The 23,513-nt window shown below is 43.3% G+C and overlaps 1 protein-coding gene across 1 annotated transcript in view; it reads right to left on the bottom strand.

The window, feature by feature from the left end:
* LOC126183839 (relaxin receptor 1-like) overlaps window positions 1-23,513 on the bottom strand; it is an 847,723-nt gene that overhangs the window by 89,827 nt on the left and 734,383 nt on the right. The window contains exon 15 of the mRNA XM_049926099.1: window positions 14,690-14,835. Within this exon, the coding sequence (XP_049782056.1) occupies window positions 14,690-14,835 (146 nt within the window). The remainder of the gene's footprint in view (window positions 1-14,689; window positions 14,836-23,513) is intronic.

Genomic DNA, 23,513 nt, shown 5'->3' with positions numbered 1-23,513 from the left:
CTAAAGGGCAAAACATGTACCTAAAAGTGTTTTTTCTTTGTACATATAGAACAAAGAAAACAATCAGCAAAACAGCTTGAAAAGACAGAAACGAGAAATGATAATGGGAATATACCGGGATAGCGCGCCTCGGCGTCTCTATCAGATAAGGACCACATCCGCTGACCATTTTAACCAATACGCAGTTGGTAAACGTAATATTTAGCATGTTAGCAAAATTTACCCCATAACGGGTCAATTGGGAGGCTTCCCCATATGCAGGAAGCATGTACTACTGAAACGTCAGAAAGTCCTCTCCCACACACCATAAACAATAAAATGTACAAAATCAGCAATTAATCATATCACGGAATTAGTATTCGACTTCGGAAAGCAGGAAACTGACCGCAGGATAATGTCGATGGTGTAAACAGTGACGGAAGTCTGGTGGGAAAGCAAGTTGATTCCGAACCCAGAGTCGGTTCTCCAGATGACCACTGTATGTAAATCTATGCGGAAGAGTGTCCAAGAAACCACACTGACAACATGTAGCCGTGTCACTAAGTCCAATTCGATGCAGTCATTCATTAGCTAAGTTATTAATGACTCTGTACCAAGAGGATGCCACTTCCATCGTGTGAATCTTGATACAGATGTTGGTCCATACATCTTTCCAACGAACACGCGGTGATAACAGTTCAACGGCATTCGAGCAGAACACCCCGTCCGTGAGAGCAAGCGAGAAGTGTGTCGTGACCACTTGCCACTTCAAGATGTCGTTCCTTAGGTAGTTCACCGGAATATAAAATTCTCGAACTTGACCCAGTTCGAAATGAATGAGACCTACGTCAACAGGCGAAGTAAGACTCACTTGTTGTAAGAGAGAAGCGTCGTGATAGTGTGCAGTTCTCGGGTAACAATCAGTATCATGCGTCGGAAATGCAATACAGACGCCTTGCGTGTGATATGTGAGAGAGACGAGCCTCCATGCGTGGGCGGCTTCGTCAAAACATCGTAACTTAGTTTAAATGTATGGCCTTTCCTTATAAATCGGCCAGACAGTTGTCGCAACTTTTTCACTACCATTCTGGGAAGGGGAAACAGCTGCGTGATATACAGGGTGAGTCACTAACTATTGCCACCAAGAATAACTCCGAAAGTATGATAGGAGCTGAAAAGTTTGTGGGACAAAAGTTGCATGGGACAACGGGGGTCATAATATGACGTTGGATTTTTGTTGCTAGGTGGCGTCACTTCAAATATATGAAGGTTAACTTTTTTTTAATGGGATGCTGTAGTTTGGTACTTATTTTCTGATAGTGGCTATCGAGACGAATCCAATGATGTGTAACAGTAAGGTATTTGAAGGTCAACGAAGGTCACAAAGATGACATAAACGTCAAGTTACAGAAGGTGGTCGAAGTGATGATCATTGATATCAATGCAGTGCTGCAATCTTCTTATTATGGATTGAGTGGTATTCCTTATCACTTCGGCAATTATCGAAGGACATGCTCTGAAAATTCTCTCTCGCATATCTTCAGGTTTAGTTGGAACTCTTTACAAACAATGTCTTTTACGAATCCCCACAAGAAAAAATCCAGAGGCGTCACGTGTGGCGAATGAGCCGGCCACGACACATATCCTCCACGTCAAATCCAATGATTTGGGATTTGTCTCTGCAACTCATTTCTAGCCATCAGCGAGAAATGTGCCGGACACCCATCGTGTTGATACCACATTGTGTTCCTTGTTCCTAAAGGTATTTCTTCCAATAATAGGCCTAATGTTTGTTGCAGGAATGTGGTGTACTTCCTACCATTAAGATTTCCTTCCATCAAATAGGGGCCTATAATTCTGTCCTCCAGAATCCCACACCATACATTCACCGACCACGGTTTTTGGTGTGCAACTTTCCTTCAGCCAACATGGATTTTCAGTTGCTCCATAACGCATGTTATGCAAATTAACATTTCCATGGGTCGTGAATGTAGTCTTGCCAGTAAATAAAATCAAATTAATAAATGCGTCATCCCTCTGAATCTGAAATTGAGCCCATCGGCAGAACTCAGTGTGATGCATACAATCCGTACGAGTTAATTCTTGGTGGAGACTGATATGGTAAGGATGATATTTATGGCGATGCCAGATTCCCTTGCGATTTGACGAGAACTGACTCAAGGATCTCGAACCACAGTGGAAATTTCCGTTTCCTTGTTAGTAGCTTTCCTTTGCCAGATTTGTTTCCGATGTGTTAAAGATTGTTCTCAATTTACCATACACATATTTAAATTTACAACGTGTAGGATGAGTACGCTGAGGATATCTTTCAGCGTATAAGTCTCTATCTCTCAGTGAATTTCGTTGGCATTCTCGGTAAATGAGAAGCACATCGACTTGTTCTTCGAAGGAACACATCATTCACATTCGCTTGATTCGACGATACTAGTCTTACCGGTCCTACTAGTGTTGCATTGCGAAACCGTCGAATGGTGTTTACATGTTAATGGTGCGTTAAATTGATACTATTTGCACGATATACGAGAGAGAATTGTCAGAGCATGTGCTTCGATAAGTTCCGAAGTGATAAGAAATACCACTCAGTCCATGATCAGAAGATTTTAGCACTGCATTGATACCAATGGTCATCACTTCGAACACCTTCTTTAAATGGACGTTCATGCCACCCTTCTTACCTTCGTTGACCTTCAAACACCTTACTGTTACACATCATTGGATTCTTCGCGATAGCCGCTGTCATAAAGTAAGTACCAAAGTATAGCATCCCATTTAAAAATACAAAGTTGACCTCGATATCTCTGAAGACACTCCACCTAGCAACAAAAAACCAACGTCATATTATGATGGCCCCTCTTGTCCTATTCAACATTTATCCCACAAACTTTTCAGCTACTATCATACTTTCGGAGTTATTCTAGGTGGCAATAGTTAGGGACTCACCCTGTAAAGGTTTTAACAGCGGTTCAAGAAACGGGACAAAGGCATAGCGAATTGCCCTGAGGCACTCCCCTACAGGGAACAACCGGCAACGTCAGCCGCCCACTGACCACCACTGACGCTGCCAAGTTCACAAGTTAGAAAGATCGACACATGCGGGAGCTGTAAAGCCAAACTCTCCAATAGGCCATCGAGATACGCGCAACTAACACGATGAAATGTCTCAGAGAATCTAAGAAGGCAAAAGCACAAGTAGATGTAACAGCCGCCACTGATACCGCATCCCGATACTCTACCACCGGAGTCAAAATTTAACGGCCAGGGAGGCAGTATTGACGTTTACCAATCACATGACCAAGCAATAACGACAATATGATGTTCACAGCCCATGCTGTGGAGACAAAGATGAGTGGCGTCAGGGGACGAAAATCAGCCGCTGTTAGACGGTCATGATGCTTCGGGATGAGAACATCCTTTCCCACCTTGAAGCTCGCAGGCACAGCTGTCCTCTGCAAAATATCACTTAAAATCGAAATAAAATTAAAAAAAATTATTATAAGAAGGCAAAAGTCGCTGTGGCTGCAGCCAAGATTTCTAATAAAACCACGACCAGTTTCACGCCAATTTAGGCGTATCCTCAAGTGATATAAATTGTATCTATAACATTATTTTACGCTGTCCTGAAGCCTCTCTCTGTCCTTCACCTCATTGAGAAGTTAAAATCAGCTAGAAGCATTTGTCAGTTTGATAAAATGGGGATGTCCCATATTGTGAGCTGGAGATGATAGACATGCCCGAACCCTGGTGCGACTCCGTGACATCCACACCAGAGGCCTAACAAAAACCCGGATACGCCACCCTCACAGCCTCCACTGGATGACAGGAGGCCACTACGCAATCTGTATCACCAAGAGAGAGACTTGACGCAGGAGGGACTCCACATTGGAAACGTGCATCCTGGGTACGACGTGGATGATACTGCAGCACCTGAACATCGACACGGGGAGCAGACAGCGCAGAATCCGTCTTCGGCTTTAACGGGGAAAGTTGCTCACGGATAAACTCAAGTTGGGCTGTGAACTGATATTAGAATTAGCACCTACTGTCAATTTATGTCGCTGTCCAACAGAATGTTTGAAAACAAAAATTCATTTAATTCAGTTGAATTGTTGGTGACGGGATGTTCTGTTTAATGTACATTGCAACGGAACGTATACCAGTGTAGTACTGAAGACGGTGGTGCTGACTCGACCAGTGTTTCCAGCCAGCCATATTTAAGCAACACATCCTTAAGATATTGGTCATCTGCCTCCGGCGACAAGTTGAAAACCAGCAGAATGGCACATTCAACATCATAACTGGCAAGCAGAACAACAGTAACTGATCCATCCCTATGGCTGCAAGAAACCTGACTGCTATGTCTAAGTAACAACCTGTCTATTTGCAGGAGGTTCATGATGTTTACAAAGAAGCTCAGAGTCAAAATATGCGGTGTGAACCCGATCTGAAATAACAACAAATGTTCCCAATAACCGATCATGAATTTCGAGGAAACTTGGCTGCACATTACGGATGGACTTACCAAACATGAAACTGAGTGTACTTTTACGTGGAATCATCCTGGTCGCTAGGGACAAGAAGCACGCGAATCTGCCACAAAAAAACAGAAAACAACACTAAAGGATAAGCAAGGTCGACTGTGAAGCAAGTACGCTCACAAATGAACAGACAGCACGGCAAGAGCTAACTGCTGCACTCGAAGCGCTACAGCGGAACTAAGGAGTAAACACGTCTGACCGCTGTCGCTGCTCAAGCGGAAATGAGCTAACCAGATGCCACTGGTCTCCCTCATCGCTATATTGGTCGCTGAGCCTCATAAAGCAATGTTAAAGATGAGAAAATTTGTCACTTATGTGATACACGGTATTCCTGGAGTCCAAAAATTAAATTTTTTGTCTCAATCTCTCATCTTACAAAACGATTATGTAGCACAAAACATCGAAGTGGAAAGGGAATCCCAAGTGAATTTAGCGCAACAGTTCAGGACCATATGAGAAAGTAAACGTACTGTCACAGGATTGCAAAATATTTGCACCCATATTAGCAAGTCTTAGCTGTTGTTCGGGCAGCTGTGTAACGAAATAATTCGTGTTCGTCCTATGTTGGCTCTCACAAGGGAAACTTCCCATCACACCCCCCTCACATGTAGTGGTAAGTTGGCCCATTGGAGAGACCGTAAAAAACTGAACACAGATCAAGCATGAAGACAGGAAGAAAGTGTACTGCACTGTGGAAGAGAGAAGCAAAGTAGAAGCAGTGAACGATCCCATAATATGAGTCGTGTGTAAGGATATATTACAGTCGTAAGTAAATGTGATGACTAGTGAGAGCAGCCGAGATGCGGCGTTGCCTTCTCACAGAAAAAAAAACAACAACAGATAAACGGTTGTGAACTATGTTACAACGAAGGTACTCAACAGTCAAAGCTTACAAAACGGAGTGCAAGAGGCATAACATGTGGTACCTGTGTGGAACAAATAGGAGGTACGTAACTCTTGAGGTCCCTTCGTTACACGTCGCTGTTGTAAACAGACATTACACAACGACACATACACAAATTTGAATTCAGCGAACAGACACATCAATGACTGGACGCACAGTTCGTAATTTTGTGAAAAAGAAATTTTGGGTATTAGGAAAATTTGAACCCGTATCTCGCACTTCGGAGTCTTAACAACGTGACCATATGACTACGTCACGAAACTCGTGAACATCGCTCGATATTGTACACATTACAGTGGGACCGTTCACAGTTTCTCTTTTGCTTCTTTTTTCCACACACCTTCTTCCCGTTTTCATGCTTGATCTGTGTTCAGTTTTTGACAGACCTTCCAATGGGCCAACTTTCCACTAAATCCGAGGGGGGTGCGATGTAGAGTTTCCCTTGTCAGAAGCGAGGCGCGAGAGTGTTTGGTTTTTATGCAGTGTTATCTCCTGATATTTTATAACTCTCCTTTGAGGATTCCTATACAGTGTGGACAGAAACAGTCCGAAAACCTTGTAAGGATGTTGCAGGTGTCGCGAATGGGTCGCAGATGTGAGTAGAAATGCATAAGATTGCATAAGATGAACGTGTAGGAAAGCAACCTAACGTCAGCCAGGGCGCTGGGAAGCAGGAGAGGTTGCGTTTTTGTGGTAAGGGACGCTGGAGCTACATGGTCAGCTAGGACAGAACGTTTTGGAAGGACGATAGGACACGGCAGACGTGCGTGATAGCAGGGAATTGCATCAGGCGAGCCTATATAAGCAGGGCCGCTGGTGCTGCTACAGATTCCTTCTGCAGTTGACTCCGACGCTGGACCTGAGTTACTCTGCCCTCGGGACGGGACACAGTTTCTTGTGGCACTTAGCTGCACAGGGTACATGCAGGATTTCCCAACTTACATTCACTGTGTTGGTGCCTTTTATGGTTCGACAGTGGTCTTATCCTACCTCGTGTTTCATCTCAGTTATTTCATCAGAAATATACGTCCTTTATCCCAACGAGTTCCCTTTTCTGCAAAGAATTTCCAGCTTGTTTCCAGCTCCAGGACTTCGAGCTGGACGAGCCACCTCATTACTGGATTTAGCGTCTAGCTCCCATCTTGATCCGCTCGCAGGAAACTACAGACGCGACACAAGGAAGACTGTGCTAAGAAATAATTGTTGAGAAGACAAATCGATACCTTGCGCCGTTTCTGAGTTAGTTAGCATAATAGTTAGCCAATCAGGCCGTTGTGCACGTAAATTCAAACGGCCCGCCAGACATAATTAGTATCAGTTTTTCTCATAGCGTAGTTGACAACGCACGAGACTGCTCAGCCCTTGGTTCGGGTTCGATCCTTACTACCACCCCATGTCCAATTTTTGTATCGCTGTCTTTTTCGGTTTTAGCAAACGATAGAAAGAACACGTCTGGCGACGCCGTGACTGACAGGCCGCCTAAATTTGCACGCAACAGCCTGATACGTAACTTCCATGCTAATTAACTTGGAAACGGCGCAATATATCGAATATTTTTCTTAACATTTGTTTCCCAGCACAACCTACCCTCAACGTCCTCACAAGCTTTTCGGACTGTTTCCGACCGCGCTGTATTTAAGGCTTTCAGTCAGATTGAAACTAGAATTCCTCATATTCGAAGTTTTCGAATGTGTGTCGGGGGTGGGTGGGGGTGTTGGGGGGGGGGGGGGGACTCTTAGCGCCGGTGTTGTATAATTTCAGCGCCGAGACAGCTAAGCTAATGATATTAGTTTCCGCTCATGCGTCATACGGCATCTGAAATACTGAGGAATATAATTTCCCATCATGATTAAAATTCCCCGAAATACAATTCTTTGATAGTTTTCAACGAATACTTATTTCAGTGGCATAAAAAGTAATTAGAAATCAACCTTCTCCCAAACTTCACGAAACAGTAAGATATAAAACACTTAGCACCTCGAAATCGACTATGTAGTCTTGTGCCGCATACAAATAGAATTTCACAACTATCATGAGAATGCAGAAGTACGCTGGTGGTGATGGAAGCAATTAACTAATTACACTCCTGGAAATGGAAAAAAGAACACATTGACACCGGTGTGTCAGACCCACCATACTTGCTCCGGACACTGCAAGAGGGCTGTACAAGCAACGATCACACGCACGGCACAGCGGACACACCAGGAACCGCGATGTTGGCCGTCGAATGGCGCTAGCTGCGCAGCATTTGTGCACCGCCGCCGTCAGTGTCAGCCAGTTTGCCGTGGCATACGGAGCTCCATCGCAGTCTTTAACACTGGTAGCATGCCGCGACAGCGTGGACGTGAACCGTATGTGCAGTTGACGGACTTTGAGCGAGGGCGTATAGTGGGCATGCGGGAGGCCGGGTGGACGTACCGCCGAATTGCTCAACACGTGGGGCGTGAGGTCTCCACAGTACATCGATGTTGTCGCCAGTGGTCGGCGGAAGGTGCACGTGCCCGTCGACCTGGGACCGGACCGCAGCGACGCACGGATGCACGCCAAGACCGTAGGATCCTACGCAGTGCCGTAGGGGACCGCACCGCCACTTCCCAGCAAATTAGGGACACTGTTGCTCCTGGGGTATCGGCGAGGACCATTCGCAACCGTCTCCATGAAGCTGGGCTACGGTCCCGCACACCGTTAGGCCGTCTTCCGCTCACGCCCCAACATCGTGCAGCCCGCCTCCAGTGGTGTCGCGACAGGCGTGAATGGAGGGACGAATGGAGACGTGTCGTCTTCAGCGATGAGAGTCGCTTCTGCCTTGGTGCCAATGATGGTCGTATGCGTGTTTGGCGCCGTGCAGGTGAGCGCCACAATCAGGACTGCATACAACCGAGGCACACAGGGCCAACACCCGGCATCATGGTGTGGGGAGCGATCTCCTACACTGGCCGTACACCACTGGTGATCGTCGAGGGGACACTGAATAATGCACGGTACATCCAAACCGTCATCGAACCCATCGTTCTACCATTCCTAGACCGTCAAGGGAACTTGCTGTTCCAACAGGACAATGCACGTCCGCATGTATCCCGTGCCACCCAACGTGCTCTAGAAGGTGTAAGTCAACTACCCTGGCCAGCAAGATCTCCGGATCTGTCCCCCATTGAGCATGTTTGGGACTGGATGAAGCGTCGTCTCACGCGGTCTGCACGTCCAGCACGAACGCTGGTCCAACTGAGGCGCCAGGTGGAAATGGCATGGCAAGCCGTTCCACAGGACTACATCCAGCATCTCTACGATCGTCTCCATGGGAGAATAGCAGCCTGCATTGCTGCGAAAGGTGGATATACACTGTACTAGTGCCGACATTGTGCATGCTCTGTTGCCTGTGTCTATGTGTCTGTGGTTCTGTCAGTGTGATCATGTGATGTATCTGACCGCAGGAATGTGTCAATAAAGTTTCCCCTTCCTGGGACAATGAATTCACGGTGTTCTTATTTCAATTTCCAGGAGTGTATATGGTGCCACGCAGTAATCAGTTCATTTGAGGATTCAGAAGAGAAGAAATCGAAAATTATGTTCATTAACGCAGAATGTGGACAATGTGTAATTCTGCGCATTCATACGTCTTTCACCTTGAGCTCTATACGTATAATGCATAATAACTAGCCTGCTCACTGCATTCGTTTCTTTTCTTCTTTGATCCCTCACCGATGAAAATAATCCAAATCCATGTCACTCATAGTTCTTTCCAATCTTACCAGCGACTTTATTTGTATGTTGTTGTTTGGCATTCGTAAAGCAGAAACTATGCCTGGTCCCATGAGGTGCTGGAACGAAGATGCCAATGGACTTACGAACTGTGTTCGAAACCGAATATCACAAGTGAAACATGCAGCTGACTACCCGGAATTTCCATGATAGTTTACGTAGCTGTTTAATTAAATGCTAAAAGAAACCCTAAATTATCCGTTGGCATAACTCATTCGAACAGCAGCAGAACAAAATAATTGTCAAACATTGTCTTCCATTTATAGACGCAACACTACAACCAGCAGCTGAACCAATGGTAAACGATGGTCGCGGTCACAAATTTATAGCTATCTGTAGCAGTGAGGAGTCCATACTACCTACTCTATTGTTAAATAGGATACTGTGATATGAATTTACATTATGTGATCAAAAGTATCCGGACACCCCGAAAAACATCCGTTTTCCATATTAGGTGCATTGTGCTGCCACATACTGCCAGGTACCCAATCTCAGCGACCTCAGTAGTCATTAGACATCGTAAGAGAGCAGAATGGGACGCTCAGGAGGATTAGGTTCAAATGGTTCAAATGGCTCTGAGCACTATGGGACTATGGTCATCAGTCCCCTAGAGCTTAGAACTACTTAAACCTAACTAACCTCAGGACACCACAGAACACCTAGTCATCACGAGGCAGAGAAAATCCCTGACCCCGCCGGGAGGATTAGGTGATTTTGGTTGTATACCACATTTTCTTATTTCATCTATGCAAGGTTGAAAACATTAATTGGACTCCACACTGCTGTGAAACTCTGGAACATGCACAAAGACAGTTGCTATTATATACGAGGAAAACACAAAGAAAATAAATTTAGTACTATCTCCATTGTTAACAGTTAGCAATATCACAAAGGTAACTGCTAATTATTGTGGATATTAAAAGAGTTGGAAAATCGAGTAAACAATAACTGGAAACAACTGTGTCAGAGAAACCATCAACGAAAACTAGAATTCGCTTTACAAACTACGATCGCGTTGTGCCATGTTATCTATTTACCGACGCTCTGTGAACGAATGTTATGTACCTGCCGTGTGCGCATGCGATATTTGCAGCTGTAGTTGGGGTGTACGTTTCTCTAGCCACCACACGAGCTACAAATTTGACAATTTTTAACATTTCAAAAAAATACTTGTAGGGTGCCTTAGCAGCTAAGATTTTGACGTAGCGTTTCTTTCGGTGCATTCTGTGTGTACAAATAATTTCAGATAGGTTTAGACATGTCGGGTCGGACCATTCCCTTGTGAGAGTATTAATTATCAGCGTGGCCAGCTTATTTACTTACTATCAAATGAATACCCTTAGCTGCATACAGGCGTTGATATAAGTCAACGGGGACAGTTGAAAATGTGTGCCCCGACCAGGACTCGAACGCGGGATTCCTGCTTACATGGTGGACACTCTATCCATCTGAGCCACCGAGGTCACAGAGGATAGTGCAACTGCAGGGACTTATCTCTGGCACGCCTCCCGTGAGACCCACATTCCCAACTTATTGTCCCGCACTATATTCATAGTGCCTCTGCCCATCACACTCATTACTCGCGGCTTTACCGCTGATTCCCGTAAGAGTTTGGGCACTGTTGGTGCAACCGCACAGAAGAAGATGGTCAAATGCCCGGTGAGTCTTAACTATATATATATGAAGATGGTATCTGTTCTTTCGGACATGTCCAAAAGAACAGATACCATCTTCATATTGTAAGATGGCAAGAACTATGCCCCTTACATGAAGTCATTAAAGATTACCTAACTCACGTTGAGCAAACAGTAGAGCTGAACAAAAATGACTGACAAGGCGCAATGCATCTTGTAGAGAGTATAGTACGGACGTATTGAAATAATTAATGTCGGTTGATGGTTTTAAAGTAATTCACACGACATGAAAACTTTGTGGAAGCGCGTCGATTTACTGGAGGCTAGTTTATCCTAGGGATGTATACAGAGCTGACTGTGGCCAACTGGGGAGCGGCGAAGGGAAGCGACAATAGGCAGCTTAGGGCGGCTCAAGCTCTGAGAAAGCGGTAACAGGGTGCAGCTTCCAGCTGGCTTAAAATGAGTGACAGTGAGTGGGTGGTTGACCCCATGCTGGTGTACTGGGAAGCAGATGCCTGTTGATAAATGTCCGTCGTCCCGTTTTCAGTGAAACATGCGAGTAAGCCGCGCAAAGCTACGGTGGAGCGGTCAACAGAGGCCAAAATATGCGTGTTCGTGACTATAGCAACTTCACATTGAATTCACGGTCTGCAGAGTCTGAAGTAAATCACGTGAAGAGCGACAGAATGAAATACGCCAGCCTCCAATGGGAACATAGGACCAAGGAATTTGAAGTACTCTCCTGGGAGTCAGAATTCCGAAAAAATTGGTGTTTTGTGAAGACGCTAACCTTAATGGGTGGCCTGGGAGGAGCTAAATAGCAGAAGTTGAGAGGAAGGAAAAATTTGTGGGAATTTGTTCACTTCCCAGAGCAGGCATTGATCGGCGCTGGGAATCGACGCATAATTAACGCGACTTGAGCTGCAATTGGCCTAAGTGATTTTGCTGGAAGGGGAAACCGAGGTGAAGAGCAGACTGGGAGAAGTCTCAGTAGAGGTCTTCTGTTCCCAGCTTGCCTAGAGTGCGGACGTGGCGTTCTTTACTCCGCTTGCCTGAGAAAGAGTGAGCATCTCTGCAGTTTAGGACTTAGCAAATGGAACGATTGAGCTCAGAGATAGAAAGTTTTGGTTCAGCTATGTACTGAGCAAGATAGCTAGGAGTGAATAGACGAGCGCAGCCTTGCAGCACCACGAGGCTGGTCGACGTCCTCACAACGATGCCACCCCGCCACGCTGAATTCGGTGATATTGCACCCGCTCTGGCTGATTAATTTTAGGATCACGTCGGCAAAGTTTCCATGATGGTTTCATGGGCCGTGTATTGTAGAATTCTTCTCGCACTTCGCATTACGCCTGGGTCAGTCAATAGGAATTACTTTTGATTTATCACGCTTTACTCCACGTAAACACAATTTATTACCACTGCCTGTTAGAAGAGTCATGTAATGTGATGATTGAAGGTCGTGAGTTAAAACAAATCTGTGCTAATCGACTGCATCTGTTTTCAATCAAGTAGTTGAAATCCCAAGTCACTTTCTTAATTAATTTTATGTTCAACATTTGCATCTGGTGTTCAATAGCTGAATATAACAACAATGTGCACCCCTTTTTAATTAAAAGGGATCAATTCTGAATCAATTAATGTCAACACTGCCACCGCAGTTCAATCAGGAGTCATAGGGCCTTATTACTTTCTTTGCGTTATCCGACATTGCGGCAGTTTTGCACTCTCTATTGATCTGTTAGTCAATTACCTGGGGTGAACACACACCAAAACCAGATAAGCAACGGGTGGGGTGTTAAAATATATAGCCTGTTTATTTGTCCCACGTCGTGAGCGACGAGGACTTAGAAAGTGCGGCGGCCGCCTTCCCGCAAGGCTTTCTGTCTAAGAGTGAACCTCACACCAAGACGACAGGCGATGGGTCCACATGACAATAACGAATATAATGTATCGATTTTAGTTTTCTTCGGAACCTCCACAGAGGTACACAGAACCGAGACTCATCTGAAAACAGGCCTTGTTGACACTCCCGTGTCCATTGTCGTCGTTGGATGCACAACTGTCGGTGCGCCTCTCACTGCTACCATTTCAAAGAAAGTCGCATCAAAGGTAGCCGTGCTAACAGTTTGTGGTGCTCCAGACGTTGCTGCACTCTCCTTGTGGGTACTTGCGTTGCTTCGAACAAGACCATTTTGTGACTCAAGGTACGTGACGTGGCTGTACGACCCTGTGCGTCCAAAAGAACAACATGTGTGTCATCACGGGCCGTAGTTACGTGGGGTCGTCGAGATCCTACATGGCGTTGGATACGACGATTTCGCATTGGAATCCCGACGGAACGCTAGCAACAATAATACGGAGCAACAAACTGCAGTCTCGATAGCCGACGATCGTGCCACTGTCGAATTCTGGCACGTACTGGCAGACGTTTCTCTTTCTTACAAGATGAAAAACCACGATCTTCTCAAAAAGAAACAACATTCAAATGAAATTTCCTTATGAAGTCCGCTGCTAAATCTTTTCTTACATAGGGTGGTCAGAAACAATGTGATTATCTTGTAAGGGTGTTACAGGGAAGTTTGTGCTGAAAAATAATTGAGGAAAAAATTCGATATGTTGCCCCGTTTCCGAGTTCATTAGCAATGGTCGTGCGGAGTGACCGCGCGGTTTGAGGTAGCATGTCACGGATTGCACGGCCTCTCCCGCCGGACGTTCGAGTCCTCCCTCGGGCATGTGTGTGTGTTTGTGTGTGTGTGTGTGTGTGTGGGTGTGTGTGTGTTGTTCTTAGCATAAGTTAGATTAAATAGTGTGTAAGTCTAGGGACCGATGACCTCAGCAGTTTGGTTCCTTAGAAATTCACACACATTTGAACATTTATTTTCATTAGCAATGAAGTTAGCCAATAAGGTTGTTGCGCATGCTAATTCAAGTGGCCCGATAGAAAAGGTGTCACCAAACGTGTTCTTCGTTTGGTTTGTTAAAACCGAATGAGACAGCGATACAAAAATTGGACATGGGACAGTAGTAAGGATCGAACCCGAATCTAAAGCTGAGCAGTCTCGTGCGCTATCATCTACGCTATGGGAAAAACTGACAGTAATTAAATCTGGCGGGCCGCTTGAATTTGCTGGCGCAACGGCCTAATTGGCTAACTTCAATGCTAATTAACTCGGAAATGGCACAACTTACCGATTTTTTCTTAGCAGTTATTTCTTGGCACAGTCTTCCCTGCAACACTATTAAAAGCTTTTCAGACTATTTGTGTCCACCCTTTGTACAGAACGTAGACACGTTACTCCCACCTACTTTGTGCTGTTGCAATAAAATAGTAATCGTTTACCTGTCCAGGATAGCTCATGTTAGTTTGATGTTTATTATACGTCGCCTTGATAGCACTGAAATTTTAATGGCCAGCAGTTAAAAAATGGCTTCAAGCACTATGGGACTTAATATCTGAGGTCATCAGTCCGCAAGACTTAGAACTACTTGAACCTAACTAACCTAAGGACATCACACACATCCATGCCCGAGGCAGGATTCGAACCTGCAACCGTAGCAGCAGCGCGGTTCCGGACTGAAGCGCTTAGAACCGCTCGGCCACAGTGGCCGGAATGGCCAGCAGTCTGTTTAATTTTACACATGCGATTTAATATAATTATTTTTTCTTTGCATTTAATTACTATTCACTCACTGTAATGGTATGTTCCATAATCGTGTAACAATGTTACATTTGTCTCACAGAATGAATAATAATTGAAAAGGATGCTCTATTTCATTGGTCCAGGTAATTCCGTTGCCCATAACTGTAAAGGCGAGACAGAGATGACTGAAGGTAGAGTGAGTGCATACTTGACCTCTGAGGACGTCATGGCGAGCATGCCGGAGAGAGTGCAGAGCCAGGAGGTGGTCCAGGAGTGCGCAGCGCGGTGGTAGACGCCCCGCAGCTGCACGTCCTGCCATCCAATCACCGCCAGGTACACCGACATCAGCATGTCAGAAGCTGCCGGCACACAAGCGACACACAGCTCAGTTAACTCTCTGCTTTAATCAGCAATACTGCCACGTCTGTAAAATGTTTGCAAACTGGGCTGTTGTTGGAAATGGAACAGTACCATGTTCTGTATGTCTCTCCGTGTCTATTGGCAAACTGTGGCTGTCCCCCATGAGAGATTCACTTCGTACACTCTCTGTTTTTGAGCGAAGCCTTCTTGAATTTCTGTTACTATTACTTCTGGAAAGCTACATACTGAAGTTGAGTTCATAGACCTGTTTTCCTTAGAGAGTAGCTTATCACATCTTGGCTTCACTATTCCTCGTAGAGTCATAGATAAGAGCGATTACTGGCATTCTTTCAGCGCCAACATAACCGGCTAAAATATATCTCGCTGTACTTGCAGCAGTGGAATGAGTCTGAATGGGTAACTTCACAGTACATTAGCATGGTCATCTGTGGCTTTAACAGTCGCTACTATTGAAAAAAAAAGTTAGAACTAAATAAAAACTCCATTTTCTTCATAGAGATTTTTTTCTGGTCCGAGAATGGTAATATGTTTGGAAATAACTGTTCCGCAGATGCTCTTCACTTTTTTGGCCACAACTAGTTTCAAGGCCAAAGTCCCGTCAACGACCGCTTCTTCCTCCTTTTTTTCCTGCCCTTTATTCCATATCTGCACGGGGTCACATTTTAGCTACGGGATTTGGCACTGTTAGTGGTAGAGGGTGGATGGATGCCCTTCCTGTCGCGCAACCACTACCCCCTCCCCCACCCCAATCACCTCCTCGTCCTGTAACGCACTCGGGACGAAAGTTGTGTACCCCATCTGTCTGAATGTAGTTTCACCCCATGTGAAGGAGTGCGGACGTTTTTTAAATACACACATCAAAAAAGTTTTGCATCACCTCGGTTCCGAGAGTTTCGGAACCTGTACAGAAAATTGGACTACAGAACATAAACATCATTTCCGTCCTTTTTATTGCTCATGGAAACCTCTCATTGCATGTTGTACCACCATACTGCGAGAGCTTCAGAGGTGGTGGTCTAGATTGCTGTACGCACCGGTACCTATAATACCCAGTAGCACATCCCCTTCCATTGATGCATGCCTGTATACGTCGTGGCTTACTATCTACAAGTTTGCAAAGTCACTGTTGGTCCAGATTGTCCCCCTCCTCAACGGCGATCCGGCGTAGATCCCTCAGAGTGGTTGGTGGGTCACATCGTCCATAAACAGTCCTTTTCAATCTGTTCCAGGCATGTTCGATAGGGTTCATGTTTGAAGAACATGCTGGACACTCTAGTCGAGTAATGTCATTATCCTGAAGGAAGTCATTCACAAGATTTGTAGGATGGGGGGCGCGAATTGTCGTCCCTGAAGACAAATGCCTCGCTAATATGCTGCCGATATGATTGCAGTATCGATTGGAGGATGGCATTCAGTTATCGTACAGCCGTTACGGCGCCTTCCATGACCACCAGCGGCGTACGTCGGCCCCAAATAATGCCACCCCAAAACAGCAGGGAACCTGAACCTTGCTGAACTCGCTGGACAGTGTGTCTCAGGCGTTCAGCCTGACCGGGTTGCCTCCAAACACGTCTCTGACGATTTTCCGGTTGAAGGCATAAGCGACACTCATCGGTGAAGAGAACGTGTAGTCGGCCGTTGTGGCCGAGCGGTTCTAAGCACCTCAGTCTGGAAACGCGCGACCGTTACGGTCGCAGGTTCGAATCCTGCCTCGGGCATGGATGTTTGTGCTGTCCTTAGGTTAGTTAGGTTTAAGTAGATCTAAGTTCTAGGGGACTGATGACCTCAGATGTTAAGTCCCATAGTGCTCAGAGCCATTTGAACCATTCGAGCCGTGTACCTCCTTCCTGGTGGAATGACTGGAACTGATCGGCTGTCGGGCCCGCTCCGTCTAATAGGCGCTGCCCATGCATGGTTGTTTACATCTTTGGGCGGTTTTAGTGACGTCTCTGAACAATCAACGGGACTTTGTCTGTGATACAATATCCACAGGCAACGTCTATCTTCAGGAGTTCTGGAAACTGGGGTGATGCAAAACTTTTTTTGATGTGTGTATATGCGAACCGTTAATTGAGGAGGAACGTGGTTACTATCCCGATATTCACCTAGCCGGACGTGGAAAACTGCCCAAAAACCACATCCAGTCTGGCCGGTACACCCGTTATCGTCGTTAAGCATGTGGGGCTAGAGCGCTTTCCCGAATTCCGGAAGTGGCGTGCTAACACGCACTGCCATCCAGGCGGGCCCCAGTATCAACTGCTCCCGTTTAAAAAATACACAACGAGTGAGTACCAGTTACCACAAGTCTACAAAGTATTGAAAAAAATTAAGCACCTTTCTACTTCCAATATTTAAATTAGATGTACAGTCGCCAAACACGTTTGACATTTATTTCGAATTTTTCGTTCTAACTTTCTCTTATAATACGACGGAATAATCATCAACCAGCTGCATAAAATAAATTTATTTCCTTAATCGATATCAGGCACTTAGTGCTCGTCTCCACAATTTCCCCAATTCTCCTCTCCACCCCACCCCCAACCCCCAGATTTAACTGCATTGTCTAGGTGTAGATAGGTAATTATATGAACCTATTAAGTTTCATACGTAAAATATTGTCATTTGATAAGTTACAGTCCCTACTACAAATACTTCTTTGGATATCCATTCAGTAAGTTGCAGTCAGTAGGTTGCGATCTGTACGCTAGTTTTAATGATTTGTATTGTTGGCTATATTCAGATGGTCACTAATTGCTATTTATTGCCAGTAAATTTTTAGTAGTATTTGACACACTATAGCTTGAATTTATATGCTGTTAGTTAGCTATATACAGTTACATTCAAACAGCTGCTCACCGCTACAATTAGTCCACCTTTTTCTGTTGGTACACCTGTTACATTTAGTAGGTTTTTTTAACATCTTTGCACAGATTTTTAGTAAGCAGATCATCTATAGTTCTAAGTAGTGGAGCATTTTCAGTTCTAAGTGGTTAGTCACTTCCATTGGCAGGTAGTTAACAATTTATTATTGCAGATACTAAACCATTTACAGCCTACATGTGATGATATATTGATATATTTTTGCTGCATGTGGTTAGCTATATGTAAACCATGACATATACCGGGTGACCAAAAAGTCAGTATAAATTTGAAAACTTAATAAACCACGGAATAATGTACATAGAGAGGTAAAAACTGACACACATGCTTCGAATGACATGGGGTTTTATTAGAACAAAAAAAAAACAAAAAAAAAAACTGCTAGACGCGTGAAAGATTTCTTGCGCGCGTCGTTTGGTGATGATCGTGTGCTCAGCCGCCACTTTCGTCATGCTTGGCCTCCCAGGTTCCCAGACCTCAGTCCGTGCGATTATTGTCTTTGGGGTTACCTGAAGTCGCAAGTGTATCGTGATCGACCGACATCTCTAGGGATGCTGAAAGACAACATCCAACGCCAATGCCTCACCATAACTCCGAACATGCTCTATAGTGCTGTTCACAACATTATTCCTCGACTACAGCTATTGTTGAGGAATGATGGTGGACATATTGAGCATTTCCTGTAAAGAACATCATCTTTGCTTTGTCTTACTTTGTTATGCTAACTATTGCTATTCTGATCAGATGAAGCGCCATCTGTCGGACATTTTTTGAACTTTTGTATTTTTTTGGTTCTAATAAAACCCCATGTCATTCCAAACATATGTATCAATTTGTACCTCTCTATCTACATTATTCCGTGATTTATTCAGTTTTCAAATTTATACCGACTTTTTGATCACCCGGTAGATATTCTATGCGTGAAGTTACAGATGCTCTACTCTATAGTTACAAGTAGTGTTTACGGTTAATAAGCGTTTTAATCATTCACGGTCAGATAGTCAAACTTATTTTACTTACTTCATACAACTTATGTGACTGTCGCTAGTTATATTTACTTCACGAAGTGTATTTAGGAAAATGTATTTTCTGAACTAGTTTCTGCGCTGTAACAAAAGTATACAACGGTGCCCATGTTTCCATCTCCTATAATTGTTTTTGACTCTTCGTTTCAGCTACTGACTGGGAATTATTTCTCCATTTACTTCAGCTACTGCTCCTCGCCCCTTGGTGCGTCTTGCGTGCTGTTTGCGCTGTCGTGTTTCCTGCTACCACTCTGCTGAAAACCCTTGCACAAGTTCATCAATGTGTTCTAAAACTTATAGTACCATTCACTTGGCATAAAACTTGAAACTTGTGTATATTCCAGTACTGGCTATGTCACTCTAATATAATTGTGCCCACGCTTCTTTTCCGCTTTAGTCACTTTCCTGCACTTAACATTAGCCAGTGATTGAGAATTGTCCCTCCACGTAACTCCAGTCATGGGTTCCAGCCCCATGATACGCTTCGCACTTTGCTTTTGCTGAGAGATTCCCTGCTAGCTTGCTACTAACCACACAACAGCTGTTTGGAGATAAGTTCCCAAATTTCCCATCCATAACGCCACTTGTCGTTGGTCTTAACTTAATTATTTATCGTTAGTTTTTTATGTATTACTTATTACGTTGCTTATATGCACTTACATTTCTGTTTATACCTTACGACAACTATAGCTTGTAGCGTTTGTTTTTATTATATTATCGTACTTTTACCCCCACCCTGATACCAACCTCAAGATACGCATGTCATAAGCTGATTATCTCCAGTTCTAGAATGATCTCTGCACTTGTTTAGCTTCTTCATATTATTTTTTCACAGGCACAATGAACCACGTGTAAGCATGTACGACCTCTTGTTGTATTAATGGATTCATTATTGTATTATTTATCGCTCTTGTATTTCTTTAGGACCACGGAAATATGCTGCATGCAGATTATTGTTGGCACTCGCAAATAATGCGATAGTTATAAGTATGCATCATTTTTATCTTTAAATTTTTTTTAATTTTCAAGTTTTTCGTCCTTAATGTTAATATACTTACCTAACTTCTACTTATTTGTGGTTGATTTTTCTGTATAGCCTTGTGAAAACCACACTAAGGCCTGAAGTCGGTTAAGGAAATTAAATCTCTTTCATGCAGCTGGTTGCAGATAATTTCGATATATACAACTACAGTTGCTGAAAATGGTTACAATACTAAATTTTCTTACAAAGATCAAGTATAATTCCTTGTGGTCTACGTGACAAATAAGATCTTCGCTTCAGAAGAGGTTGTTTGTTCACGTGAAACGTGAACTGCTGACAATGTTCTTTCTATGCACTCGCTGTGTGTAGTCAATAGCGATCGAAGGAGAGGAATTACGTGTGGACTGCTAGTGCCCACCGGAGGGCGTTGGTTCAAAGTATCAAGCTCTCGCTGGCACCAGCTCCACCCAGCTAGGAGGTTTCACCAACCTAACTTCTTTGTGGACTTCATTTCTGTAACATATCTTAGCCCTGCTGTGACTATCTGGCTCTTTGCAAACCAACCACGGCACTCCCTCCGTGTAACGAATTAACTTCCTTTTTATTCACACAAATTTACGTCTTGTGACAAGTTTGTTGCTCTGACCATTATCCGCAGCAAGTATATAAATATCCGTTTTATAAATTGAAACGTCTTTTTATTGCTGCAGTATATATTTTTTTATGTGCCAGACAGTTTTCAGGTTTCCATAAAGGCATCTTTGGTGGATTTAATATGGAATACATAGTTTTGTTTTTATGTGCGCTACTTATGGAATAGAAAACAGATTACGTCATAACCTTTTTATTACTGGATGTGTCCAAATTTATAAGTAAAGTGAACGAGCTACCTTTTATTTAGGACCAGATGAGAGAAAAACTAGATTTTGGTCCAAAAGCAAAACCGATAACTGAAAGTAATGTTTTTTAAATGTAAAAATTATAACGTGAACTTCATTCAAACCTAAAACATAAAAACAAAACTATATTATTCCAGATAAAATTTTTGACAAAACCAGGGATACAATGGGAAAAAATAGGAGGGAGCTTTTAACCCTGACCTTAAACGTATTGCGAAAATAACAAAATATTGTGGGGCTTTGAAGGTATTTATAGGAAGGAGGTATTTTTTGCCATTGTATTTCTGGTTTTGTCAAAGAAAATTGTCGTATGATATGATTATTTCTTTGTATTTTAATTTTAGAATTGAGTATTGTTATCCCTTTATAAATTTTTGTCTGTATGCTAGTTGGTCTTTTTTATGATTTCTCGCGACAATATAGTACGTTGATGAAATATTTTTAACCAATGTGTTGAAGTGTAGATTCATACCATATCTCTTTATTAATTTTCATCTCTATGATAATTGGAATTTTAATTTCATTTTGTGATTGAGTAGACTTTCGGATGACATATTTTTTTAACCAATGTGTAACAGTTTAGTTGTATACCATGTTTCTTCATAAAAATTTTTGGTTAGATTGTAGCATATGCATAAAATTTTAGATGTTTTGCATCTACATATTCTAACATCCTTTTTATTTTTCTTCACTCCTAACAATTACATTTACTGCGTATTAATTTCATTTAATGCGTATTTTCGTCAGATATGGATTGACTGATTTTAATATCATGGATTACTCTGTAGCTTGTATTTTACATGCTTACATTTTTTGACTTGATTGTAAAGGATTTATATTCTCACATTCATCAATCCTGTTTATATTTTACATCATATTTCATGTTATTGGTGTTTTTATGTAATAACAAGTGCACAACTCTTAATACTTCAGTTTTTTTAAATCTGATTATCACAGAAGTATTTAATCGCAACTCCTTTGGATTCGGTCAGGATTGTCATCTTTCACTTTGAATTTCTTTGACTTGTATTGCCGTACATCACATTTTGTCCTTGTGCCAATATGCCATCATATTTTAATCTTGTCACAATTTATGATCTTCCTTCGCAGTTACGGTTTTCTGTGGTAACTTACGTTTAAGCATGTATGACATGTGATAGATCTGTTATAATTTTTGTGAGTATCTTGATCGATTTAACGGTGTTTCTTGTTTTTTCTTAAATCGCATTGTCACATTGTCCGCTTTTTTATATTATACAGCTGCCATTGATGATGGTTCAGAACCGAAACCGGTAGCAAAATAAAAAATAGCATTATTACAGACAGTACTGTGTTATGCATTTTTTAAAATTTGTGCAAGCTGTTGACGATCGCCTAAGCAAGATGTTTGGTTTCTTATCCCTAATAGTTCAGAATTATGATACTCACCAGGATAGATGAGGGTGTTAAAGCACTCACTCCTAGCACACGGGGAGTCCCACCGGTGAAGTAACGACAGGGGCCGGTATGCCGACTGGACTGGACGTGGGTTTTAGGCGGTTTCCCACATTCTGCTACGTTATTACAGAACCGGTACCAACGTTACAGATACACGCTACGTCAACATTTATAAAACGTAGTCACACTTGAACATACGAGTTGACCTGGACACAAACAGATTACGTACACAGATTCCGTCGCAGGGGAAGTGGTGCCATCAGCAAGAGCATCCGGCCGCCAATTACCACTAGCACTGCCAAAGCCGATATAACATTGCGATTAGGTAGAGATATGGGAAAAGGCGATAAAGAAGACCTTCAGTGAGTGTACGATATTGCAGTGCTTGTGTTATTCAGAAATACGATGCAAAGTTCCGGCGACTGCAGCCGTTATGAAATACATTAAATGTATTCGTAGTTGCGAATATAGACAACCATTAACTGTACTTCAGAATTATGATAATCGCCAGGATAGTTGAGGGTGTTAAAGCCTCATAGCCACAAACAATCCAGAGATGATAGAGAGCATCATGACTGATATAGGGATTAGTGATCACAAGGTCGTTGTAGCTAGGCTCAATACCGTTTCTTCCAAATCCACCAGAAACAAACGCAAAATAATTTTATTTAAAAAAGCGGATAAAGTGTCACTAGAAGCCTTCCTAAGAGACAATCTCCATTCCTTCCGAACTGACTACGCAAATGTAGACGAGATGTGACTCAAATTCAAAGATATAGTAGCAACAGCAATTGAGAGATTCATACCTCATAAATTGGTAAGAGATGGAACTGATCCCCCGTGGTACACAAAACAGGTCCGAACCCTGTTGCAGAGGCAACGGAAAAAGCATGCGAAGTTCAGAAGAACGCCAAATCCCGAAGATTGGCTAAAATTTACTGATTGTCTCTTAGGAAGGCTTCTAGTGACACTTTATCCGCTTTTTTAAATAAAATTATTTTGCGTTTGTTTCTGGTGGATTTGGCACGGACTTCAATGCGAGATGCCTTTAATAGGTCCCACAACGAAACATTGTCTCGAAATTTAGTAGAAAATCCGAAGAAATTCTGGTCGTATGTAAAGTACACAAGCGGCAAGACGCAGTCAACACCTTCGCTGCGCAGTGCCGATGGTACTGTTACCGACGACTGTGCCGCTAAAGCGGAGTTATTGAACGCAGTTTTCCGAAATTCCTTCACCAGGGAAGATGAATGGAATATTCCAGAATTTGAAACACGAACAGCTGCTAGCATGAGTTTCTTAGAAGTAGATACCTTAGGGATTGCGAAGCAACTCAAATCGCTTGATACGGGCAAGTCTTCAGGTCCAGATTGTATACCGATTAGGTTCCTTTCAGATTACGCTGATACAATAGCTCCCTACTTAGCACTCAT

The sequence above is a fragment of the Schistocerca cancellata genome, chromosome 4 (genome assembly GCF_023864275.1).
Source record: "Schistocerca cancellata isolate TAMUIC-IGC-003103 chromosome 4, iqSchCanc2.1, whole genome shotgun sequence".
Taxonomy (NCBI): domain Eukaryota; kingdom Metazoa; phylum Arthropoda; class Insecta; order Orthoptera; family Acrididae; genus Schistocerca; species Schistocerca cancellata.
This window is presented reverse-complemented; position numbering and strand designations above follow the sequence as displayed.